This window comes from Staurois parvus, unplaced genomic scaffold (assembly GCF_062004578.1).
Source record: "Staurois parvus isolate SC_StPar_1 unplaced genomic scaffold, SC_StPar_1.0 ptg001330l, whole genome shotgun sequence".
NCBI lineage: Eukaryota > Metazoa > Chordata > Amphibia > Anura > Ranidae > Staurois > Staurois parvus.
The window spans coordinates 1,213,562-1,241,232 of NW_028319126.1; the positions used below are offsets into that span (position 1 = coordinate 1,213,562).

The following is a 27,671-nucleotide window of genomic DNA, read 5'->3' on the forward strand; positions in this document are numbered from 1 at the left end:
GGGATCGCGGCCTCTCTCTGGACGGTAGGTGATGTGTATCATGTGGAATAAGTGGACACAGATGTCTCCCAACACAGGACAGGCTTTCATCCCGCGTGTTGTGCGTTCAGCCCCAAACATATCGTCACCTTCAGAAGGAGCGGGGGAGGGTCAGCCAAAATCTGCGCTACGCCCACTGACATCATATCGATCAGGATTATAGTGATAATGCGATGTATAAACACATATGGAGTGCGTTATATATAGACCAGGGGTGGACTGACAACTCATGGGGCCCCCGGGCAATGGGGGATTAAGGGGCCCCTGTGTCCTTGCCCAAACTCAAAAAAGCCTATGAAAAAGGTACCAGGGGCAGTGCCCGAGTTTCCAAATGGTCAGTCCGCCCCTGATATAGATTCATTGCACCGCTTTCATTATTAACCCCTCGTGGGGAACATCCGCAGCCATGGTTTACCCTTTTGCTGCCAGTGCCGTTTCTGCATTTCTTTTTATTGCACACACGTTTAAAAAAAACAAATCGTTTTAGACCTAAGAATTACTTAAAGCCCCATTATATAGATTCTGAAGGCAGACACCCGGGAGAATAAAATGGTGGTATTTCTGATCTTCCTTCTACACAATATTAGCGCACCAGTTTATTAACTGCAAAAGTTTAGTAAAAATACACTAAAGTTGATTGGACACACAAAGGCAATCTATGACCAAATCTCTTTGGTAATGTAGCACTACTCCCTTAGGAGTTGCTGAAGTTTTGGGTCCCCCTATAGTCCTGCACAGCCAGGCAAAATGCATTTTCCTCAGACTTGCATTCCAGAGAATTTAATTCAATTATTAGGGGAATTGAACTTGGATGGGGTTGAGGGGTGTATGGGATGCCCAAGGACCAGCAAACCGGGAACAAATTTCTGGAAATTATGTACAAGTCCAAAATAGGAAATTCTCTTCTAGGAGAGCCCTCCAGCCTCACTTGGTGTACCCCCCCCCCCCAGACCCCAGATTAATACTCTTCTTTACCCAGCTGTCTGGAGGAATTCCTGGGCAAAGGGATCTGAAGATGCCACTTTAAATGTAACAGTCCCAGGTGTAGAACTAGTCAGGTTTCCCACCAGAATACTCTCTCCCTTTGTTTGGTCCAGGGGGGTAGGAATACTCAGTCCGTGCCTGTCTGCTGGTTGCGTTAGTGGCTGCTTTCAGGACTACCACTGGGCTGGCTCCATGGGTGGTCCTCCCTCTGGGGACCAGTGAGGCTGAGTGAATCTCCTTTCCACGTCCTGGCCTGTAGGTAGGCCTGTTCATACCGGGCCCCCTCCTAGGCCCCTGCACCTCAGCCTTCCTCACATCTTCCACTCGAACTCTCCTCCTGCTGAGCAGGCTCAGTCATACTTAACGGCCGTCCTGGCCCCATGCCAAGCCTCCAGCCTGGGGATTGGTCAGGATCCCTTAAGTATGTAGATCAGCCTCTCCTCACCCCTTCCCACTGCTCCTAGAATCTTCTCCAAGTTTCTAGAGCAGGGGGAGGTATCAGGGGAACTGATCTTCAGAGCCTTTCAGCCCTTTGCTAAAATTTACCCTGCTGACCATTGCCCAGGCTGCTACTCATCTTCTCTAACTAAAAAAAATGTAACTAGCTCCCCCTGGCTATCTAGAGGGGTGCTACAGTCAAATATAAAAGATGAGGTTGTGATAAGTAAGTGGATACTGGACATATTAAACCTTAAAGGATAAGTTCACCTCTGGGAACATGTGGCACCCGTTTTTAGGGTGGAACATGTAACATGTTCCCAATACTGCAGTCGCTGCCCCCCCAACAACCCCCCCCCCCCCCGACAGGAGTACGGGGACACGTTTCCTCTACAAACTCTCACTTTTTGAATAGAGCTTGGCCGTGCGGAGCTCCACCCACATGGCCATGTCATTCATTCAAAGAATGCTGTGAATGAATGAACTACAAGTCCTGACAGCCTTAGTGGCTGTCATCTCGTAGCTCTCTATGAACTACCTTGGTCGCTGTGTTGCCCGTACTGACAGGTCTGCAGGAGACCGCGTTGTACCAGTGATCTGCTGATTACTGGTTCAATGGTTTACAGGCTCCTGCAACCAAAAATAATAAATGCACATTTTTTGTACCTGCAAAATATGTGCATTTATTATTTTTAGTCAAAAGGTGAACTTATCCTTTAAAGTGATTCTAAAGGTTATAATAATAATAATAATAAGAAGAAGAAGAAGAAAAAAAATAACAAAAATGTTATACTTACCTGCTCTGTGTTATGGCTTTGCACAGAGCAGCCCTGATCCTCTTTTTTTGGGTCCCCTGACGGTGGTCCTAGCTCCTCCCCCCTGCCTCTTTCTATGGGGGCACTCCAGCAGGCTCCTGTGAATGGACATTATTCATTCACACACAGAGCGCAGCTCAGCCCTGCACCCCCTCTTTCCTCATTGGCTCGCTCGCTGAGATTGACAGCAGCCTATGGCTCCTGCTGCTGTGTGAGGAGAGAGACACGGGAGAGTCACAGCTCTCATACACATGGCTGGATCGAGATCAGGCTCAGGTGAGTATAAGGGGAAGGGGGGGAGGGCTGAGGGAGCTGCACCCAGAAGATTTTTTTACCTTCATGCATTCTATAAAAACTTTCTGCCTTTAGAACCACTTTATAATTGCATGTGTCACGTACCTTGGTGTGGCTACTGACTATATCGAGTTCATCATACCAGTTACATGCCCCAGAATCAGCGCTTCTTTTAGGTCTCAACCAATGGCAGCCTTAGTGTTACCATTACAATGTATCTAAACCCAAGAACAAAATGTAATGTGTTGCAGCTTTCAATTCCTTAGTGGCTGCATTAGTGTTCTTTTTTCTCTTTTTTTTAACCTGGTGATCGTGCCAGTAACATACTTCCTGTCTTAAGGTGACAACACCCACTCACCATACCTATGGAGCAGCAGTGTTGTCACCTTAGGACATCGTTGTAGAACACCTCACCCTCTGCTCCATAGTATGAGGGTGGGGTGGAAGGTGCTCTGTAGTCCTCAGAGATACCTGGGAACAATGTAACTGATTGGGGTGCAGCCCAGGAAGTTACCAGCTAATTGCGGACATGGAAATCTTGAAGTGTCAGACACTCACAACGGTTGTTTGTTACAGAGAAATGAGGAGCCTGATGAATCTGAAGTGTATAGAAGCTCAGGCATTCCAGAACCTTCCGCTTCTCAATTACTTGTAAGTATCAGTCACATTGGGTGTAATGCATCAGCTTAGCAAAAGCCCTGCCGACCCAGGAACTCAGGATGGTGGGAACTCAACATAATAGGTATAGCAAATGTGCAGACCCTGGAACTCAGCACAGGGATGGTGGGAACCTCTGATAATGAGTGTAGCAGGTGTGCAGACCTAGGAACTCAGCACAGGGATGGTGGGGACCCCTGATAATAAGCACAGCAGGTGTACAGACCTTGGAACTCAGCACAGGGATAGTGAGAACTCCCCATAATGGGCACAGCAGGTGTACAGACCTGGGAACTCAGCACAGGGATGGTAGGAACCCCTCATAATGGGCACAGCAGGTGTATAGACCTGGGAACTCAGCACAGGGATGGTGGGAACCCCTGATAATGGGCACAGCAGGTGTACAGATCCGGGAACTCAGCACAGGGATGGTAGGAACCCCTCATAATGGGCACAGCAGGTGTATAGACCTGGGAACTCAGCACAGGGATGGTGGGAACCCCTGATAATGGGCACAGCAGGTGTACAGACCTGGGAACTTAGCACAGGGATGGTAGGAACCCCTCATAATGGTTACAGCAGGTGTATAGACCTGGGAACTCAGAACAGGGATGGTGGGAACCCCTGATAATGGGCACACAGACCTGGGAACTCAGCACAGGGATAGTGAGAAGTCCCCATAATGGGCACAGCAGGTGTACAGACCTGGGAACTCAGCACAGGGATGGTAGGAACTCCTCATAATGGGTACAGCAGGTGTATAGACCTGGGAACTCAGAACAAGGATGGTGGGAACCCCTGATAATGGGCACAGCAGGTGTACAGACCTGGGAACTCAGCACAGGGATGGTAGGAACCCCTGATAATGGGCACAGCAGGTGTACAGACCTGGGAACTTAGCACAGGGATGGTAGGAACCCCTCATAATGGTTACAGCAGGTGTATAAACCTGGGAATTCAGCACAGTGTTGGTGAGAACCGCTCATAATAGGTGCAGCAAGTGTGCAGACCTGGGAACTCAGACCAGGGATGGTGGGAGCATTGCACAATTGGCACAGCAGGTGTATAGACCCAGGAGCTCAGCACAGGGATGGTGGGAACCCCTCATAATGGGCATAGCAGGTGTACAGACACAGGAGTACAAAGCATGTACAGTGATGAAACTGTCGGGGGGGGGTCCATCCTTCACTCCATATTCTCTCTTTCTACAATTTATATTCACTTCAAGTAACCTTTATTAGCAGGAGCAAATCCATTTTAGCATTGCCAAGGCGCCCTCCCTCTCCCACCCGACTCCACTCCCAATCTCTTTCCCCTGACCTTTAGGTCGGGTCTTCTGATTGCCTGTTATGTCATTTGACCTTTTTCCCTTCTAATTTCAGAGTCATTTTGAACACCGGACTCTCTGACGTCCCAGATTTTTCTGCAGTTCATTCCTTGTCCATCACCATGTTTGTGTGAGTATAGCTGGCCTCACCTTTTATACGTATACATAAAAATCAGTCGGATGGAAGAGGCTCCCTTGGGTCTTGTATTGAAGCAACAAAAACATCTTTTTTGTTTGCCCTTTCAGCCCGGGTTCACATATATGCGGTGCGGTATATCGCATGTGATCTGCACAGGAACTGCACCGAATGTTAAAATTACTTTTTTATATGCTAAAAAAATCTGAAGAATATATTTAAAAAATTTTTATTGTTAAACATATTTTTAATATATATTGTAATATATAAAAAATGCATTTCAACATGCAGTGTAGGTGTATATATATATAAACCTACTGAATGTGGAAATGTGTTTTTTATGTTACAAAATATTTGAAAAATGTTAAATATTAAAAATGTATATTTTTTAAACATATTCTTCAGATTTTTTTTTTTAGATTTTTACATATATTTGTAAATGCATTCCAAAAATGTAGATTAATAAATACATACAGTATATTTGAAAATGTATTTTAAAGAATATTTTTCATATATTTTGTAATAAAAACTTAATTCTCAACATACAGTGTGTGTATATTCTGTATATATATATATATATATATATACAGTGGGGATCGAAAGTTTGGGCTCCCCAGCTAAAAATTTGTATTAATGTGCATAAAGAAGCCAAGGAAAGATGGAAAAATCTCCAAAAGGCATCAAATTACAGATTAGACATTCTTATAATATGTCAACAAAAGTTAGATTTTATTTCCATCATTTACACTTTCAAGATAACAGAAAACAAAAAAATGGCATCTGCAAAAGTTTGGGCACCCTGCAGAGTTAATATCTTGCACTGCCCCCTTTGGCAAGTATCACAGCTTGTAAATGCTTTTTGTAGCCAGCCAAGAGTCTTTCAATTCTTGTTTGAGGTATCTTTGCCCATTCTTCCTTACAAAAGTCTTCCAGTTCTTTGAGATTTCTGGCCTGTCTGTCACGCTCTGCTCTTTTAAGGTCTATCCATAGATTTTCAATTATGTTGAGATCAGGAGATTGTGAAGGCCATGGCAAAACCTTCAGTTTACGCCTCTTGATGTAATCCCCCGTGGATTTCGAGGTGTGTTTAGGATCATTATCCATTTGTAGAAGCCATCCTCTCTTTAACTTCAGCTTTTTCACAGATGTATATATATATATATATATATATATATATATAATATATATTTTTAAATATATTGAATATGGCCAAAATTGTAGTATTTCAAATATATGTCAATATATTTGGGAAGAATATTTAAAAAATATATTTCAAATATATTTTTCTTCCATGTGGGTCAGCAGCCTTTTTCAACCCTTTTCCCCAAGAGGAGCCTCTAAAATAAATGTCTGGTATCAGGGAACATGTGCTGAAAGTATTTTATCGGGGCTCATTTGGAAAAATGCTCCTTACATTGGTGGTCAGAATACAACTGTTACAGATAAAAAGATATTTGGTGTCATGCTGTTGGCTCATTGGTCCCAAAACTATGCAGACATCATCAGAAGGTAGGTTGATCAATCACAGCTCAAAGAACCTTTACCCACCTCTGGAGGAACCCTGTCTGGGAACGGCTGGTGTAGACTCTACATAAGCCTCTGCTGACTGTATACATAATTTTACACATTGATATACATCGTAATACTAGAACATTGAGATACGTTGTATTACTGTATTTCTTCATAGTAAATTACTCTAACCTTTAAGTCAAGTTACTTCTCTATATATGGATTTTTTTCCAGTGTGGGGTTGAACTGATCTCTCATTTGTTTACAGGGAGATTGCAGACAATCCCAATATGGCGTCCATTCCAGCCAACGCATTCCAGGGGCTGGGCAATGGTTTCCTGACCTTGTAAGTATCACCAAGAGGGCTACAGCTGTTGGTGGCTGAAGATTTCAGCCCGCAGGGAAAATCTGTGGGACACCTCGGGGGATCTACTAAAACTGGAGCACTCAGAATCTGGTGCAGCTGTGCATGGTAACCAACCAGCTTCTAGTTTTTTTTTTTGTCAAAGCTTAAAGTAACCTTAAAGGTTATTTTTTTTTAAAATAACAAACACGTCATACTTACCTGCTCTGTGTAATGGTTTTGCAGAGAGCAGCCCTGATCCTCCTATTCTCGGTCCTCTGCCAGGGCTCCAGGCCCCTCGCTCCTGCATAGTGCACCTATAGCAAACAGCATGCTATGGGGGCACCCAAGCAGGCTTGCCCCCGAGCCACTGCCATGTGTGTTCATTCACACATAGAACGCGACTTGGCCACCACTCTTTCCTTTTGGCTCACTGCCTGTGATTGACAGTAGCGGTAGCCAATGGTTACACTGCTGTCTCAGCCAATGAGGAGGGAGAGACCTGGGAGAGCTGAGGCTCTCATGCACATCGCTGGATAAGGTAAGTATTAGTAGAGCTGGGGGAGCTGCTGCACGCTAAAACCTTGAGCCGTTACAACCACTTTAATTGAACAAGCTAAAGTTAGAAGCTGATTGGTTGCTATGCAGAGCTGCACCAGATTCTGAGTGCTCCCGTTTTAGTAAATCTTTCCGTTGATTTTTATGAGATCTGGCCCTGAAGCCAGTGGGCAGTGACAAGAATCCCCTTACATTGGTGATAAATAGGAAGAATGTTCCTTCCACTGGTGGTAAGTGGGAAGAATGCCCCTTACATTGGTGGTCAATGGAAAGAATGTTCCTTCCACTGGTGGGAAGTGGGAAGAATGCCCCTTACATTGGTGGTCAATGGAAAGAATGTTCCTTCCACTGGTGGTAAGTGGGAAGAATCCCCTTACATTGGTGATAAATAGGAAAAATTCCCCTTACATTGTTGGTCAGTGGGAAGAATACTGCTTACATTGGTGGACAGTGGAAAATGTTCTGATATTGGGTACAAAGACCTCAAGGAAGGCTGGCAGAAGGGGCAACCCATACTGACATTTTGCCCAGGGCACCATGCATAGTGGTGACGGCCGCAATCCTAATGTACAAAATATAGGAATGATTAAATCTTTCTTCTATTTCAGAAAACTCTACAACAACGGATTCACCGAATTGAAGAAATTTGCGTTCAATGGCACCAACCTAACAACTGTGTAAGTACAACCATCACACTCACATGATGGGACGACCAGAGGGGGCTCAATAACAGCCATCAGTGCGACAGATATGAGGATTGTAAGCAGCACTCATTGCAGATCTGTTATACAATCTGGTGCCAGTCGTTCCCTTCTCCATGGAGAAAAGGGAGGAACCCCTTTATCATGTGTTTTCCACCATGGCCAGGCAGTGCAGTTGGACATTTTCAACAAATTTACTGCCCCCTGTCTGTCTTAGTTAAAAACTTTCTACTCATTTTTTTCATGCCAAAAAAATTTACTGCAAGTCCAGAAGATACCAGTTGATCCTGCCAGAAATCTAGTGTCCTGGTCACTTCCTATGAGCTGAACTGAAATCTCAAAGTTGTCAGCCTTCCCAGCTATCTACTGTGAACTATACAACAATTCCCATCTATGTAAGGGAGATGAGGGGGGGGGGAAGTGTTTGTAGTCCAAGTCAGGAGAGCAACCTGGTGTGACAACGCCGCTCCTCTATAGATACGATACAGTGAGCGCTGTCACCCTAGGACAGGAAGTGTGTTACTAGCAGGATCACTGGGCAAAAATAATGGAAGGAAGGTGTGCAAAATTAAAATGATTGCAGCCACGACATCTAAGGACTATGCAATATACGTTTTTTGTGGGTCTGCTTATATATCAGCCTTCCCTGGTTCTCTCTCCCCACTCATCAACATGACGTTTTTAAATAAAACCTTAACATTTTCATCATCACAGGGTCTCTATGCTTCTCCATGCAATGCAGGCTGATCATGTCTGATGGGAGGGCCAACAGGGTGCTGTACATAGCTTTCTGAAAACATCACAGCACCCATGCTCAGTATTCTGTCTAAGATTCCTCAGCCCTGATGCAAGCAGTGGGCCGGCTCTTGGGAGGAGATATGCAAATATCAAAATACCTTGCTGGGTGGGTGTCAGTCTGGAGAAGTAGCAATTCCAGGCAGGCTGCATTTGGATAGAGACCACCCTAGGTAATGCCCACATGTGATGTTGGGCCTCCATGATTGAATGAACTGAAATCCAATGAATGAAAGGGGAGGGCCAGGAATGTCAAGCTGGGGAGGAAAGTGCTAGATGATACTGGATGTTGTTCACAGGGCTGCTGTTAGAAACCATGGGGCCCCATACAGCCAACCTGACAGGGCCCCCAAAGAAAACAATCGGCACTGATCACTCATTGTGCTAATTCAGGAAAGGAAGGGGCTGGTAAATGTGGGGAGGGAAGCTGGCAGCACTGTGGCGGTGGGGGCACACATGGGGGCCTGGGCAGCAGGGGGAAATGCATGGTGCACAGGGAGGGTGATTGGTGTGGTGGGGGGGGGCAATTACTGGAAACGATCCCCTGTACGGCTCTCTTCTGCAGCAGCTGAAAGCCAGCAGGAGGAAGAGGAGAAAAAGCCAGCTCTCATCTTCTGCAAAGAAAGCCATACAGGGGATCGGTTCCAGTAATTCCCCCCCACCGGCACGATCACCCTCCCTGCCAACATCCATTCACCCAGTTGCCTGGGCCCCCCTGCTGACTTGGGACCCGTACAGGAGGACTGGTCCCCCCAGCCCACAAGTGAAGCAGGCTCAATCTGACTTACTTCAGCTTCTAATGCACATTGTGAGAAGCTCACAGTGTGCAGTGAAATCAGAGGAAGCCATTTCAGTCCAGGAGAGGAGCCGGTACAACTGTGCAAGACTGAAGGGTAGGGTGAAGCTCAGATGTACAGTATCTCCCAGAAGTAAGTCCACCCCTCACATTTTTGTAAGTATTTGATTCTATCTTTTCATGTGACAACACTGAAGAAATGACACTTTGCTACAATGTGACGTAGTCAGTGTACAGCTTGTATAACATGTAAATTTGCTGTCCCCTCAAAATAACTCAACACACCACCATTAATGTCTAAACCGCTGGAAACAAAAGTGAGTCCACCCCTAAGTGACAAGGTCCAAATTGGGCCCAATTAGCCATTTTCCCTCCCCGGTGTCATGTGACTCTTTAGTGTTACAAGGTCTCTCATACTGGTCACTGGAAGTTCAACATGGCACCTCATGGCAAAGAACTCTCTGAGGAACTGAAAATAAGAATTGTAGCTCTACATAAGGATGGCCTAGGCTATGAGAAGATTACCAAGACCCTGAAACTGAGCTGCAGCACGGTGGCCAAGACCATACAGCGGCTTTTACAGGACAGGTCCACTCAGAACAGGCCTCGCCATGGTCAACCAAAGAAGTTGAGTGCACGTGCTCATATCCAGAGGTTGTCTTTGGGAAACAGACGTATGAGTGCTGCCAGCATTGCTGCAGAGGGTGAAGGGGTGGGGGGGTCAGCCTGTCAGTGCTCAGACCATACACCACACACTGCATCAAATTGGTCTGCATGGCCGTCGTCCCAGAAGGAAGCCTCTTCTAAAGATGATGCACAAGAAAGCCGCAAACAGTTTGCTGAAGACAAGCAGACTAAGGACATGGATTACTGGAACCATGTCCTGTGGTCTGATGACACCAAGATAAACTGAATTGGTTCAGATGGTGTCAAGTGTGTGTGATGGCAACCAGGTGAGGAGTACAAAGACAAGTGTGTCTTGCATACAGTCAAGCATGTTGGTGCGAGTGTCATGGTCTGGGGCTTCATGAGTGCTGCCGGCACTGGGGAGCTACAGTTCATTGAGTGAACCATGAATGCCAACATGTACTGTGACCTATTGAAGCAGAGCATGATCCCCTCCCTTCAGGGACTGGGCCGCAGGGCAGTATTCCAACATGAGAACGACCCCAAACACACCTCCAAAATGACCACTGCCTTGCTAAAGAAGCTGAGGGTGAAGGTGATGGACTGGCCAAGCATGTCTCCTGACCTAAATCCTATTGAGCATCTGTGGGGCATCCTCAAATGGAAGGTGGAGGAGCGCAAGGTCTCTGACATCCACCAGCTGATGTCGTCATGGATGAGTGGAAGAGGACTGCAGTGGCAACCTGTGAAGCTCTGGTGAACTCCATGCCCAAGAAGGTTAAGGCAGAGCTGGAAAATAATGGTGGCCACACAAAATATTGACACTTTGGGCCCAATTTGGACCTTGTCACTTAGGGGTGGACTCACTTTTGTTGCCAGCGGTTTAGACATTAATGGCTGTGTGTTGAGTTATTTTGAGGGCAAATTTACAAGTTATACAAGCTGTACACTCACTACCAGGGGCGGACTGACCATTCGAGCACTCGGGCACTGCCCAAGGGCCCGGGGTCAGTAGGGGGCCCCATGAGATGCCCCTGGTACCATTCATTGGCTGTTTCATAGGCTTTTTTTGGGTGTGGGCGAGGACACAGGGGCCCCATGATCCCCTATTGCCCGGGGGCCCCATGAGTTGTCAGTCCGCTCCTGCTCACTACGTCACATTGTTGTAAAGTATCATTTCTTCAGTGTTGTCACATGAAAAGATCAAATCAAATATTTACAAAAATGTGAGGGGGGGGCTCACTTCTGTGAGATATGGTATTTCTGTCTTTGGATGATGTGGTCTGATCAGAACATCCAGCACAACCGCCTCGAAATGTCAAGAACGACAAAACTTATACGGCTCTGTGAAGGAAACCTTGGCGGGCAGAACGCGGTAAATGTGGTTGGGTCGGTTGACATTTCTGCACAATTCACATGAGACGGTTGCCAGGATTTCCCGCGATTTATTGTGTGAAAATGAAAAAAGGCAATAAAACCGAAAACTCCAATAAGTGGAGAAGCCTGGGAGTTCCCTCCATCCCACACCTCTAATATGGAGGGGATTAGACTTCTCTGTTATATAACTGCTGAGCTAAACAGACCGGCCTGACACTAAATGCCAGATCCAGCCTTCCCTTCAGTCTTGTACAGTTGTACCTGTTTAGCACAGGTTGCCAGTCCTGACATTTTTGTGCCCCCCTCCCCCACACATACACCTGCTAAAGTACCCAAGGCAGCCTCCTCTTCTGCCTACCGCTCGGCCCAACCATGAAGGCAACCTGCCAACATCTCCTTGCCAAGTGTTGGTGGAAGGTTGCTTTGCATTAGGGATTAAAAAAATTGAAAGATTAAATTTTCTCAAAATGTAAGTAAAAATGTTTTTTCTTCAGCTGAAATTTCACCATTTTACTATCAATTGGAAAGGACAAAAATGTTTGGTTGGTTTTTAACCTCCCTGGAGGTATTCCCGAGTGTAGCTCGGGGTAAAGTTTCAGCACCTCAAGCAGTAACCCCCCCGAGCTACACTCGGGAATACACTGCAGCGTTGCTCCGGGATCTCTTCTTCTCTTACCTTGTCCTGCGCTCCCGCAATGTCCCCCCTGCAGTGTCCCCTGTAATGTCCTCCGGCTGATGCCGGCATCTGTCTTCTGAGTTCCGTTTCCTGCGACGTCGGGATGTACGGGGGACGGAACTGGTGGGAAATTTGAAAATTGTAAAAGTGACATTCACTAAATACACTAAAATCACATAGTATAACATTACTGTATCAAACCATTTCACATACATTTTGTCCCGAGTGCTTTGTCCGGCGCCCTGCCTGCATTTTTACTGTTCTTTCTGCCTGGAAACTTAGAAAAGTCCATGGCGTCCAAAAAGCGTCCCTTTAGGTCACAAGCGGTTTTAGACCAGCTAGAGAACAGCGATAGTAAATCAGAACCACTTGCAGAATTGAGTGATAATGATTCGTGGGGAAATTCCTCCTCAGACACTGAAAACGATTCTGCGACTTTGCTCAGTGATGTGCGAACTTGGCGCTATATTTCAAATTTCAGTGTTTTTGGTTTGATTATATTATTGCTTCTAGGAGCAGAAAAAAATGCTAGTGACAGCTTCTAGGAGCTTAAAAAAAACACTAGTGTGCATGGATCCTCAGGCAGCTGTACAGATAATCAAACACACACACACAAAAAGGGGTGGTAAAACCCAGGGTTGAGCTGCATTTTTACCACCCTTAACCTCTCTCCCTCCCTCTCTCTCTCCCCTCCCTCTCCCTCCCCCCCTCTCTCCCCTCTCTCCCCCCCTCTCTCCCTCTCCCCCATCTCCCCCTCTCTCTCCCCCCTCTCTCCCCCCTCTCCCCCCTCTTTCTCTCTTTCTCTCTCTCTCTCCCACGCCCCTCTCCCTTCCTCTCCCCCCTCTCTCTTCCCCTCCCTCTCCCTCCCCCCTCTCTCTACCCCCTCCCTCCCCTTCTCTCTCTCCTCTCTCTCTCCCCTCTCTCTCCCTCTCTTTCCTCCCCCTTCTCTCTCTCCTCTCTCCCCTCTCTCTCCTCTGCCCCCTTCTCTCTCTCCCCCTCTCTCCTCTCCTTCCCCCCCCTCTCTCCTCTCTCCCCCCTCTCTCTCTCACCCCCTCTCTATCTCCCTCTCTCTCTCCTCTCTCCCCCCTCTCTCCTCCCTCTCTCCTCCCTCTCTCTCCCTCTCTCTCCCCCTCTCCTCCCCTCTCTCCCCTTGCTGCAGTGGCAGTTGCCAGGGGGTGTATACATGCCTCGACCATGACGCTTTGCTTTACAGCTGCAGTAAGAATGATACCCTTGACGCACACACCAAATATGACCCATCCAAGTTAAAAGGGGTGTGCTGAAACTGCCCCATAACTGCTCAAGTTGCGGCGTAATTGTCAGGTATTTAGGTGATTGAAGCAGGCAGCGGGGAGGCAATATAACGCCTCCTCACCACCCGTCAGAAAAAAATCTAAATCCAGATCGCACTTTAAACAGAAAAGCAAGTGTAAACAAGACCTATCTGTGTAAAGAGAGAGAAAAGGGCTTTTTTTTTTCAAGAAAACTTTTACCCAGGCAGCTGAATGAGCAAAAACAAGGTTTTAGATCAGGTGTCTCCAAACTTTCTAAGCAAAGGGCCAGTTTACTGTCCTTCAAGTTTTAGGGGGGCCGGACTTTGGCCATTGGGAGTAGAAAATGCCCGCATCAGTGCCCCAACATTGGTTTTAATGGGAGAAATAGTGCCCCATTGTTGATATCAATAAGAAGAATAGTGCCCCGTAGGGGGATTGTGCCCTATCATTGGTGCCAGTTAGTGGTATAGTGCCCCAAGGGCCTGATAAAGGCAGACAAAAGGCCACATCCGGCCCCCGGGACATAGTTTGGAGACCGCTGGTTTAGATATTAGGGGAACAGGGGTATTGTCTGCCTGGCAATCCAGAAAGAACTGTCTCTCGGACCCGTGCAGACTGCTTTCCAACCTTTAGTGGTGCCTGATATATCATCCACAGTGAAATCGGGAACTTGGCAACAAATTATATTTCTCCCAAATTACTCTGCTCATCTACCCTAGTTTGGCCTATTTTTGTTATTTATGTGATTGAAAGTGGTTGAAGTTGCTGAAACTAGCCAGCCACCCATGGCAGTCTGAAGAAATTTGCGACTTCAAGGTCAATATTTGTTTATCTAAAGCTCACTACACACACTACAATATGATTGTTTCCTTTAAGCTGGCCATACACTATGCAGTCTGATTATAAAAGCTCCTTTAGAAGGACCATCAACTATGTGCAATAACATACCTAATTTAAAAAAATGTAATTGATTGTTTAGGTTTCTCCTCATGCTACATAGTTTTTGGTAACTCTAAGGAGGTGTAGGGATCATCTGCCCTCTACTTTCTGTATTTGTGTTTGACTGTGCTGCTTTGTATTTGGTTGTGCTGTTCAGCATTGTAGAGTTGATTGTGTGTATCACTTCCTGTCTCTGGGTTGCTGGGTTGGAGACCCCAGAAGGAGGAAATAGAGAGAGAGTCTGTCACACATGTACTGTCCATGTAGGAGCTGTTGGTGATCCAGACCAGAAGCAGGGATTATTAGGCAAATGTTTCTATGTTAATAGTTTTCTATTGTCATCCATAGCTCCTAGGTACATACATACACTATATTGCCAAAAGTATTGGGCCAGCCCTCCAAATCATTGGTGTTCCAATGTCCTACAAGACCACAGGAGTATAAAATCAAGCCCCTAGGCATGCAGACTGCTTCTACAAACATTGGTGAAAGAATGGGTCGCTCTCTCCAAGCGTGGTCCCGTGATAGGTTGCCACCTGTGCAATAAGTCCATTTGTGACATTTCCTGGCTACTAAATATTCCACACTCAACTGTTAGTGGGATTATAACAAAGTGGAAGCAACTGGGAACAACAGCAAATCAGCCACCAAGTGGTAGGCCACGTCACATGACAGAGCGGGGTCAGCGCATGCTGAAGCGCATGGTGCGCAGAAGTCGCCAACTGTCTGCAGAGTTAATAGCTAAAGACCTCCAAACTTCATGTGGCCTTCAGATTAGCACACAACAGTGCATAGAGAGCTTCATGGAATGGCTTTCCATGGCAGAGCAGCTGCATCCAAGCCTTACATCACCAAGTGCAATGCGAAGCGTCGGATGCTGTGGTGTAAAGCATGCCGCCACTGGACTCTAGAGCAGTGGACACGTGTTCTCTGGAGTGACTTCTCTGTCTGGCAATCCGATGGACGTGTCTGGGTTTGCCACTGGCCAGGAGAACGGTATTTGCCTGACTGCATTGTGCCAAGTGTAAAGTTTGGTGGAGGGGGGATTATGGTGTGGGGTTGTTTTTCAAGGGTTGAGCTTGGCCCCCTATTTTCAGTGAAGGGAACTCTTAAGGTATCAGCATACCAAGACATTTTGGACAATTTCATGTTCCCAAGTTTGTGGGAAGAGTTTGATGTGGGAAGAGTGGGAACATGACTGTGCACCAGTGCACAAAGCAAGGTCCATAAAGACATGGAGGAGCCAGTTTGGGGTGGAGGAACTTGACTGGCCTGCACAGAGTCCTGACCTCAACCCCATAGAACACCTTTGGGATGAATTAGAGTGGAGACTGCGAGCCAGGCCTTCTCGTCAGGACCTGGGAGAGGCAATTGCGGGACCTCAATATCATAGAGCCTCTATAGTAAATTTTGGAAAACAAGGTTTGGGCTCATTTTCCGCCTACGGCATCTCTGTGAGAACTGGAATGGTTTTTGCATGAAGAGTGGTATCAGATTCCATTATCCACCATTCAAGACTTCTATTTGTCAATTCCCAGGAGAATCCAGGCCTCCTTGGATGCCGAAGGTGGTCCAACACCATATTGGGTAACAATTTCATTCTTTTACCTGATGTGTCTATATCTTTGTCCAACCTCTGTATATTTGGTTATATGTGCACAATTCCACAAAGACTCCTATCGGGCCATTTGCTAATACCTGTTTGTGCATTGGATGTATGTACTGTTATTAATCTCTTCTTATATAAAGCTTGTATTATTTCTATACTGATGTACATATGGTTAGCACTTCTTCCTGGAAGCACTAGGATCGTTGGTTCAAATCCCAACCCCGACACCACCTGCCTGGAGTTTGCATGTTCTCCCTGTGCCTGCGTGGGTTTACTCTGGGTACCCCGGTTTCACTCCCACCCTCCAAAGACATGCTGGTAGGTTAATTGGTTCCCATCTTAATTGGCCCCAGTACATGTATGAATGTGAATTACGGGACCTTAGATTGTGTGCTCCTCAGGGGTTAGGGACTGATGTGAATGTACAATATATATGTAAAGCGCTATGTAAATTAACAGCGCTATATAAGTACCTGTAATAATATTTTTTAGACTTACTTGGATACAGGGGTGGACTGACAACTCATGGGGCCCCCAGGCAATAGCAGAGTTTCCAAATAGTCAGTCTGCCCCTGCTTGGATACAAATTCATTTAATCTGTTAGGTAGGTCCTTATTTTATATAGTTTTGGTAGATCTCAAGTTGATTGTACAGAAATTGTATGATCAGATTGTAGCATATATGGGCAGCACAGTGGCTAAATGGTTAGCACTTCTGCCTGGCAGTACTAGGGTTGTTGGTTTGAATCCCAGCCACGGCACCACCTGCCTGGAGTTTGCATGTTCTCCCTGTGCCTGCGTGGGTTTCCTCCTGGTACTCCGGTTTCCTTCCACATTCCCAAGACATGCTGGTAGGTTAATTGGATCCTGTCTAAATTGTCCCTAATATGTGTATGTATGAATGTGAGTTAGGGACCTTAGGTTGTACACTCCTTGAGGGTTAGGGACCTTAGATTGTACACCCCTTGAGGGTTAGGGACCTTAGATTGTACACCCCTTGAGGGTTAGGGACCTTAGATTGTACACCCCTTGAGGGTTAGGGACCTTAGATTGTACGCTCCTTGAGGGTTAGGGACCTTAGCTTGTACACCCCTTGAGGGTTAGGGACCTTAGATTGTACCCCCCTTGAGGGTTAGGGACCTTAGACTGTGCGCCCCTTCAGGGTTAGGGATCTTAGATTGTACACCCCTTGAGGGTTAGGGACCTTAGATTGTACGCCCCTTGAGGGTTAGGGACCTTAGATTGTACACCCCTTAAAGGTTAGGGACTGATGTGAATGTACAATATATATGTAAAAGTGCTGCATAAATTGATGGCGCTATATAAATACCTAAAATAAATATATCATGAGCCTGTAATTGTTCATAGAAAAGATCTGAAATAATCATTGCCAGTTGGTAGAGATGGAATTTCTCAGCTGTTGTTGCTCCTGCACAACACATATGCATTTGTCCTGTTGTTTTGGACTCGGTCACTTACAGACCATTCACCGTGATCTACCAGTGAGCCAAATTAATATAGAATTACGTACACGTGGAAGAAAGACACTGACACTGTTGCAGTTTGTCAACTTCCTAAAATTCTGTTTTATTGAGGAACTAACAGTATCATTTATAGGGCTTATGATGCAGGCAAAGCATATACATTGATTGGGTGAAAAGTCCACTGGGTTTCTGCGTGTTTTTCCATCCGTGTTGATATCTTCCAATCATTTTCCCCAAAAAGACTCATTCCCTTTTATGGGGGTTGTTTACATTAAAAGATACTTTTCTCCTAATGAGTCACCAAAGGTGAGACTCAGGATGAAGGCGCCATCTTAATTATCATCATTGTTCTGTCAACCTATATCTGATTGTTTACTTAAGAGAGTAAGGAATTTAAAGAGCAAGAAACAGATGACCACAAAACAGGAATGGTTTCACAGTCTATGGTACGTTTCCTTGAATGGTCTACAGCTGGCCTGAGTCTGTCTTATCATTCTGGTGGGAACTGGCCAAATCTACAGAAAAGCTGCATCCATCCGGGTACCAGGCCATGAGGGATATCCTGACCACATCTGACCAGACCAGGATGATGATACAGGAGGTCCAGTGATATTTCACACAAATGCGCATAAAGATTGCGTATCTGGTGAGTGCGCAGTCTTTATATTTTATCACCTGATGGTCCTTTACATTGGACGTCTGAAGATCATCCTGGATCTTAAGAGCACTCCTTCATTGGACTGTACCACTTTCCTCACCTCATAGCCACCATTCAGTGGCGTTACTAATTCACAGTCACCGTTTATTATTGTGTATTATTGGTGTTTTATCCATTATTTTGTCTAGATATATAGCGCTGCACCTCCCTCCCTTTTTACATATAAGAAACAGAAAGTAGCAAGACTATAAAATTGTCATTTTACTGATCATCTAATAAAACGTGGACTGTCTATCACAATCCACTACAATCCCCCCTTAAAATGGCTATTTTATTCCTGACTGTCCCTATGTCTTCTGATGTCCTAACTGCCTGGTGGCCCTCCCCTTGGAACTCTTTTAAGACGAATATAGAGCCCCTGAGTGGCTAATCCATCCTTAGAGTCTCGATACGTCCTGAGAAGGCCACAGTCAGGCACTGTCTTTCCCTGCTTATAGTTGTCTGTTGGGGGGGGAAAGTTGTAGCATTCCCTTTTTTTTTTTTTTTTTATAAGTCTGAAATATGATGATCAGGGGCCATGGTCTGTAAGGGAGCATAGGATTCCCTTTCTTCACGGGGGAGTTCAACATTATTATAGTTCAGGAATGTAGGGGAGATCTCGTTCACAGCTTTCGCTATTAGCCTCCTAATGCAAGGGATCACACAGCAGACTACTATTGCCATTAGAATGATAATACCCAGGATAACCACCCCTGCTTGGGCGAGGGCTTTCTGCCAGCCACTCAGCCATCCAAACCACTGATCCCAGGGATGTGTAATACCAGAGTTTTCCTTAAGTTCATTTGACAGGTCCTCCAACCTCTTGATGGCCAGTGTCACCTTCCCATTTGGGCCTGTGTTATCTGGGATATACGTACAGCAGGTCATGGTCTTTGGTATCATTTTACAGACCCCCCCCCTTTTTCAGCTAATAACATATCGAGTGTCATACGGTTTTGAAAGACCATGTTAGAAGTAGCCTCCAACTGCTCTGCTATCCCCTTTAGGGCATCTCGTGTGTAGTTTACAAACCGTTGTTGATTATAGTAGATGTAGTTTATCCAATCTACATTCTTGTTCTCAGTGATGAAGAGGAATAGGGATTCAAATCCTGCGGCCACCTGGTCTCTGGCCTTGAATTCATCGGGTACCCCCCTTGGGACTCCTATTGCGTCTATATAGACATGGGGGTCAAAACTCCCTTGTGGGGCACTTTGTTTCTGCTTGGTTGCACAGGGGGGGGGGGTTGGGCACCCCCTTAAGTAATGGATCTGAGAGGATGTGCAATGGCATTATGGCATTGGCAAGGGTACATTCCCCTCTCCATTTCCCTATCAGTCGGGTCCTAATCAGTAGCATTGTCCTGATTTCATCGTTTGTTGTCACCACGTGTTTTACATATACGTCTTTTCCCAGCAGAGGAGATTGTTCCTATTTAAGGAAGGATTTTTGGAGTGTCGCTCGCTCACTGTCACATGGATCACCTACGTTGGGTTTCTCCAGTGTTGTGGCTGGATTCCCAGGGTTGGCATTCGTGGCATCGCCGGCCAGCCTGCAGAAGGCAGACGATTTGGCAGCTGCGTTATGCTTCGCTGCCAGGCGATCTGTTCCAGCTTCTCTCTACAGATGTTATGTACTAACGTGTCAAAATAAGCTGAGTGTGAAAACCAGGCTGTGTAATTATGGAAACCAAAACCTGCGCCTCGTATGCTGCTCATAAACACGACTGTTATTTTGTCCTGACATAATTGCTGCTAAAAGCGCTGTGTGTACAGAAGTCCACTCAGCTGGGCCCGCCGCTCGGATTCTCGCTAATCTCTGTGTGTGCGCGAGTGGTTGTCAGAGAGATTATCCGGATAATAGCTGCTTCTCGTGTCTCCATGTAAAATATCAATAGTGTAATACCTGCTTTGACCCCAGGTCCATTAAATAAAACAGCCGCTGATCTTGTAGGATGGAAGCCCAGCGAGTGAAGTTCAGATGGGGAGAGGTAAGGAGAAGAGAAAGTGATTGAGATTGACATCTCATAGAAGACCAGGACCAGGGGCGGACTGACCATTTGGGAACTCGGGCACTGCCCGAGGGCCCTGGGTCAGTAGGGGGCCCCATGAGATGCCCCTGGTACCTTTTTCATAGGCTTTTTTGGGTGTGGGTGGGGACACAGGGGCCCCATGATCCCCTATTGCCCGGGGGCCCCATGGGTTGTCAGTCCGCCCCTGACCAGGACACGTTCTGGTAGAGCAGACAGATGAATTCATACTACAATGGACCAACAGCGCCCAGCATTGAAGACCAAAACACAGGAATAGGGAGTAAAGGAGGCCATACATGGACAACTTCACACCAATAGTACATAGAACCGCTCAGTGATCACCACCCTTCTCTGCCAATCCCTCCGCTGGCTTCTGATCACCCAATGAATAAAACTGAAAATATTAACAGTAGCGTGCAAATCCATCCACTTTTCTGCCCCAATCTACATCACCGACTTCATCTCAAAATATCAGCCAAACCGTTCTTTTTGATCCTTTTAAGTCTACATGCTCTCTAGCTCCCTTGCCATTTCCTCCCATGCTCACCTCCAGGGCTTCTCCAGTGCCTCTCCCATCCTTTGGAACTGCCTAAACCAAGTTCTGTCTCAAAGTCTCCTGCTCTCTAGCTCCCTCATCACTTCCTCAAATTCTCACCTCCCAGAGCCTCTCCCCATATTTGGAACACCTACTCTCTAACTGTCTTGTCACTTCCTCCTATGCTCACCTCCAGGACTTCTCCAGAGCCTCTCCCATCCTCTGGAACACCCTACTACAAAATCTGTCCCAAGATTTCTTGCTCTCTAGCTTCCTCATCACCTCCTTTTATGTTTATTTCCAGGACATCTGCAGAACTTCTCCCATCTTCTGGAACACCCTATTCCAATTTCTGTCCCAGGACCTCCTGCTCTATAGCTCCCCTATCCTTCTTCCTATGTTCATTTTTAGGACATCTTCAGAGCTTCTCCCATGCTTTGGAACATCCTACCACAGTATCTTTTCCAAGAACTTCTTCTTTCTAGCCTCCTTACCACCTATTCCCATATTCGCCTTCAGAACGTCTTTAGAGCCTCTCCTATCCTATGGAACACTCTACTTCAATTTCTGTTCCAAGACCTCCTGCTCTCTAGTTTCCTTGTCGCCTCCTCCCATGCTCCCCATTAGGGCTTCTCCAGAGCCTCTCCCATTCTCTGGAATACCCTACTCCAAAGTTTGTCCCAAGACCTCCTGCTCTATAGCTCTCTTGTCAACTCATCCCATGTTCAGCTCCAGGTCTTCTTCAGAGTCTCTCCCGTCCTCTAGAACACCTTTTTCCAGTTTCTGTCCCAAGATCTACTGCTCTATAGCTCTGTTATCACCTTCCGCCCATGTTCACTTCCTGGTTTCCTCCAGATCCTCTCCTATCCTCTAGAACAGTGTTTCTCAACCTTATTTCAGTCAAGGCACCCTTTAAAATTCTAAACAGTCCAGAGGCACCCTTTAAAATTATGGACCGTCTTGAGGCACCCCATTTTTAAATGAAACACTGATGGAGGACTCACAACAAAATTAGCTACAATGTCTAGGATGTACCCAATGCGTTCTGGGGATAGGTCTCCCCTTCTTCAGGGCTAAAAACAAAACTGCTGATGGAGGACTCACAGCAAAATTAGCTACAATGTCTAGGATGTACCCAATGCGTTTTGGGGGATAGGTTTCCCCTTCTTCAGGGCTGAAAACAAAACTGGTGATGGAGGACTCACAACAAAATTAGCTACAATATCTAGGATGTACCTAAGGCATATTGGGGGATAGGTCTCCCCTTCTTCAGGGCTGAAAACAAAACTGGTGATGGAGGACTCACAACAAAATTAGCTACAATGTCTAGGATGTACCCAATGCCTTTTGGGGATAGGTTTCCCCTTCTTCAGGGCTGAAAACAAAACTGCTGATGGAGGACTCACAACAAAATTTGTTATAAACCCAGGAGTAAGGTGAAAATGGGGTTGGTGATGTCAGCGTAGCCTGGCCACAGTGAATGCAGAGGACAGAATCTGACCAGCCAGATTCATGGACTTTCTTTCAATTTGGGATCAGTTTGGGTTGCCCCCATGCCTAGCATGAAATTGCCATATTTCTAGGTATTCCTGGAAAGTAGTAAATAAGATGAGCAGTGGGACCACCTCTTAATCACTACCTGCTGCAATCCCCCCCCCCCCCCCCAATCCCACATTGAATATAACAGATTATATCAAATCTAGGGACTAGAAAAAAATGGAAGGTTCTGAGGTTGCCTGTTTAAAATAAACCTGTCAGCAGATTCTTTTTTTTTTAATGTTAAGTGCACCTCCAAGTATTTGTTGCATTTTTTCAGTGTTTACAGTACTCCCCCCAGGCCATGCCTTCATCAGCTTTTCTACCCATAAAGACAGCACCATCTTTGTTTAGCCATCATGCACAGTCACCATCTACTTTCTGGACTGAGATGCTGGTTCGAAAATTAGACAATCATATAAAGCTTGGTGCCTGTTCAGTTCTTGGATGTCTTTACAATTGTCTGGCACAGGTCAGCCCCTGCTGCTGTCTCTCACCTTGCAATTGGCTACAAAGTTACAATGTTGCAACTTATCCAAAGTCACTGATGTAGGGATAACTTTTTAATTATAAAAGGTGGACTCCTCTGAAAAATGATACTGTTGTTATATATTGTGACATGTCAGGAATTTATCGATGCAGACTTGTAAAATTACTGACAGATCCACTAAATAATCTGAGATGGAGTTTTAGCAGTAATAACCTGTTAATAAAAATCAATGTAATGCAGGAAAACAAATATGTTTGACTTGACTTTTATAAATGGAAAAAAGATGTAAAACAGTAACAAAAAAGGGGAAATATATACAGTTGTGCTCAAAAGTTTGCATCCCCTGGCAGAAATCATGACAGTTTGGCATTTATATTGGAAATATGACTGGTCCTGACAAATAAAAAATGTCTTTTATTTAAGGATAGTGATCATATACAGCCATGTATTATCATGTAGTTGTCTTTCTCCTTTTTAATTCACAATGGTTAATTTCCCACATCTGTGGTTTTTTAAATTGCAATTAGTGTCAGTGTATAAATGGTCAGTGAGTTTGTTAGCTCTCACATGGATGCACTAAGAAGGCTTGATACTGAGCCATGGGGAGCAGAAAAGAACTGTCAAAAGACCTGTGTAACAACGAAATTGAACTTTATAAAGATGGAAAGGTTTTAAAAAGAAATTCAAAGCGTTGGATATTCCACTCAGTACTGCTCAGTCACTTATTAGGAAGAGGAAAATTCAGTGATCTCTTGATACCAGGCCAAGGTCAGGTAGACCAAGGATGATTGCAGCCACAAGTGCCAGAAGAATTGTGTGGGATACAAAGAAAAACCCAGAGGTGACCTCAGGAGAAATACAGACTGCTCTGGAAAAAGACAGCATGGTCGTTTTAAAGGAAGACAATACAAAGATACAAACTTTTGAGCACAAATGTATCCCCCCCCCCCCCGTTATAAATAGATTGTTGTGGGCAGGCTTTGTCAGTAACACCGGCCAATCAGAAGCCATTGCTGGGTTCTGTATAAATGGCCCCTGCATCTTAAACTGGCTGAACCACAAGTCCCAGCATCCCATTGCTGCAGCAGCATTGAATCCAGTAAGCAGAATCAGGTCACCAGCTGCTGTGGAACTACAAGTCTCAGCATGCCTTATAAATGTACTGTGAGAGGCAGTTTAAGCAGCTTTTTCTCTGCCAGGCCTCCTCCTATTAGAACTCAGCCAGATACTCTTTCCATCCTCCCCAGATTTTGTGTGATGTGCTGCCTAGAGAAAAGCGAAGAGCCCCACTGAGCTCGGCAGGAATATAAAATGTCATTGGATACCCTTGTAAGATGAAGGACCTCCGCCCTTCCAACAGAGACCAGGAGAGCCGACCCCTCCATGTGGAGTTTTCTGTGTTCCTGAGATAAAGATCCTGTTATTATCCTCATTACCTGCAATTTCCCGCATATCCGAGTATAATAACATGCCAGCTTCGTGCTCTGTGCCCTTCACTGTCTACTATAGGAAAATCCATAACTGGGACACATAATCCTTCACATGTATGTATAGCCAAGCTCAGGCATCATCACAGTGCAAGTGATGGCACTCCAAATGTCAGCATCATAGGAGCCTCATTCTTCCCTCAATACTTTATACATTACAAAGAATGAAGATGCTTCAACCTTGAGAGCCTCTGGAGCCGTTCCTGCGCTGCATACCTTTCCTGTATAGCTGCACATGGGGCACCAGAAATATTATATATATATACAGTTGTGTTCAAAATAATAGCAGTGTGTTGAAAAAAGTGAATAAAGCTGAAAATCCTTCTAATAGCTTTTCTTTCCATCCGCACAAATACATTGGGAACACGACACATTCTATTCCAAATCAAAACATGAAGAAAAATATATCAAATTTGTGTTGTTCCTCTAAAAAAATTGAAGAAAAGTGAATATTAGACTGTTCAAAAAAATAGCAGTGTTTGTATTCTTCTTTACAAACTCAAACATTCACTATATAAACTGAGAAATGTTTGAAGATTTTGCTTTCCTTTGAATCACTTAATGAATATTTGGTTGTAGTCGCACTGTTTCTGAGAACTGCTGTATATCTGTGTTGCATGGACTCAACCAACTTCTGGCCCCTGTGATCAGGTATTCCAGCCCAGGATGATTGGATGACATTCCACAGTTCTTCTCTATTTCTTGGTTTTGCCTCAGAAACTGCATTTTTGATGTCACCCCACAAGTTTTCTATTGGATTAAGATCCAGGGATTGGGCTGGCCACTCCATAACATCCATCTTGTTGGTCTGGAAGCAAGATGTTGCACGTTTACTGGTGTGTTTGGGGTCGTTGTCTTGTTGGAACACCCATTTCAAGGGCATTTCCTCTTCAGCATAAGGCAGCATGACCTCTTCAAGTATTCTGATGTATTCAAACTGATCCATGATCCCTGGTATGTGATAAATAGGCCCAACACCGTAGTATGAGAAACATCCCCATATCATGATGCTTGCACCACCATGCTTCACTGTCTTCACAGTGTACTGTGGCTTGAATTCAGTGTTTGGGGGTCGTCTGACAAACTGTCTCCGGCCACTAGACCCAAAAAGAACAATCTTACTTTCATCAGTCCACAAAATGTTGCGCCATTTCTCTTTAGGCCAGTCAATGTGCTCTTTGGCAAATTGTAACCTCTTCAGCACATGTCTTTTTTCCAACAGTGGGACTTTGCGGGGGCTTCTTGCAGATAGCTTGGCTTCACATAGGCCTCTTCTAATTGTAACAGTCCTCACAGGGAACTTTACACCTTCTTTCATCTTCCTGGAGCTGATTGTTGGCTGAGTCCGCACCATTTTGGCTATTCTTCTATCCATTCGAATGGTAGTTTTTCGCTTTCTTTCACGTCTTTCAGGTTTTGGTTGCCATTTTAAAGCATTTGCGATCATTTTAGCTAAGCAGCCTATCATTTTCTGCACTTCTTTAGATGTTTTCCCCTCTCCAATCAACTTTTAATCAAGGTACGCTGTTCTTCTGAACAATGTCTGGAATGACCCATTTTCCTCAGAATTTCAGAGAGAAATGCACTGTAACCAGCATGTACAACATTTGCTGCCTTCCTTCCTTAAATAAGGGCAATAATTGTCACCTGGTTTTCAAAGAATGAATGACCTCACTAATAGAACTGCACACTGCTATTATTTTGAACATGCCCCTTTCAAATAGTGATTCAATGACACAGAATCAGCAGCATGCATGTCATGACTGTTGGGTCTGTTGGATTTCTATTACTCTACTACACCTGCTAGTAAATTATTTGCCATGTAGAAATATCATTTCCACCAAAAACAGAGATTGATCCGGTTAGTGATGTCTGACTGCTATTATTTTGAACATGACTGTATATGTATTAGATGCAACGCTAAAACAAATAATGCAGCATAATGAAAAATATATTATGACAAAAATATAAATGCAGAGTTATATGTCACCAATAGGTGAACAAAGTGAGTAATCGAATATAATGAGAATAATGTCCCAAAAAAGAGTGAATAAAGCCCCTGTGGGGATCCAATGAGATCCTATTGTGAATACGTGGGGAACTGATCCGAAGTGGCAGATGATGAGTGATTAGGTAAATGAATGAATTGCGCACTCACCAGAAGTGCGTAAGTACACGCATTTGAGATAGCTTGTCTCATCAGGTATAGCTCAGGTCATCTGCTTCCCAATAGGGTCAGGATCCTGTACATCTTCTGGTCACGTCTAGGGTAGGGTGCTCAGAAGACCTTCATGCATATCATCATCAGGGGTCCCTTTAAACGCAGATTCTGCAGATGGAGGCTCTCAGTGAAGAGACCTGGTAAGCCCAGCACCCTATGATGATGTGCATAGCACGAAATGCGTCAGAGGGCTACAGTAACTGGACATCTAGCCACCGCTGGTGGCCATCCTGAATTATATATGGTCGGTTTTTTCTTTTTACTATTTACCTGTTTAAACCTGTTGGAAAATAAACAATCATCTACGTTATCACACTATGTGGTGTCCCTTATTGGGCTCTCTTCACTGAGAGCCTCCATCCGCAGAATCTGCGTTTAAAGGGACCCCTGATGATGATATGCATGAAGGTCTTCTGAGCACCCTACCCTAGACGTGACCAGAAGATGTACAGGATCCTGAACCTATTCTGAAGCAGCTGACCTGATACCTGAGGAGACAAGCTATCTCAAATGCGTGTACTTACGCACTTCTGGTGAGTGCGCAATTCATTCATTTACCTAATCACTCGTCATCTGCCATTTCGGATCAGTTCCCCACGTATTCACAATAGGATCTCATTAGATCCCCACTGGGGCTTTATTCACTCTTTTTTGGGACATTATTCTCATTATATTCTATTACTCACTTTGTTCACCTATTGGTGACATATGACTCTGCATTTATATTTTTGTCATATTACATTGTTCATTATGCTGCATTATTTGTTTTAGCGCTGCACCTAATACTTATATATCTTTTGGAAGGTTTATTTGGTTGCCTTTTTGGTGTCCTAGCGGCTATCCATTATTTTCATGTAGCGCTCGCATACCATCCTTTGTTTATCCATATATATATATGTACATATATATACATTTGTATCCTGTATAGCTGCACATGGGGTACAAAAATGTCATGTGTATACATGTGGATATACCCATATGGAAGAAAAATATTTTTGAAATATAATTTAAAAATATTCTTTCCAAATGTATTGACATATATTTGAAATGCTACAATTTTGGCCATATTCAATATATACATATATATATATATATATATATATATATATATATATATACTGTATGTTGAAATGCATTTTTATTACAAAATATATGAAAAAATATATTTTTAAAAATATATATTTTTAAAATATATTCTTCAGATTTTTTTTATTTTTAAAAACAGTTTTCATATATCTTGTAATAAAAATGCATTTCAACATACAGTGTGTGTGTGTGTGTGTATATATATATATA

At 44.7% G+C, this 27,671-nt stretch overlaps 1 protein-coding gene across 1 annotated transcript in view; it reads left to right on the forward strand.

Moving 5' to 3' along the window:
• The window catches only part of TSHR (thyroid stimulating hormone receptor), a 90,368-nt gene that overhangs the window by 55,416 nt on the left and 7,281 nt on the right, over positions 1 to 27,671 (forward strand). The window contains exons 5-8 of the mRNA XM_089661385.1: positions 3,147 to 3,221; positions 4,610 to 4,684; positions 6,468 to 6,545; positions 7,709 to 7,777. Coding sequence (XP_089517511.1) covers positions 3,147 to 3,221; positions 4,610 to 4,684; positions 6,468 to 6,545; positions 7,709 to 7,777 — 297 coding nt within the window. The remainder of the gene's footprint in view (positions 1 to 3,146; positions 3,222 to 4,609; positions 4,685 to 6,467; positions 6,546 to 7,708; positions 7,778 to 27,671) is intronic.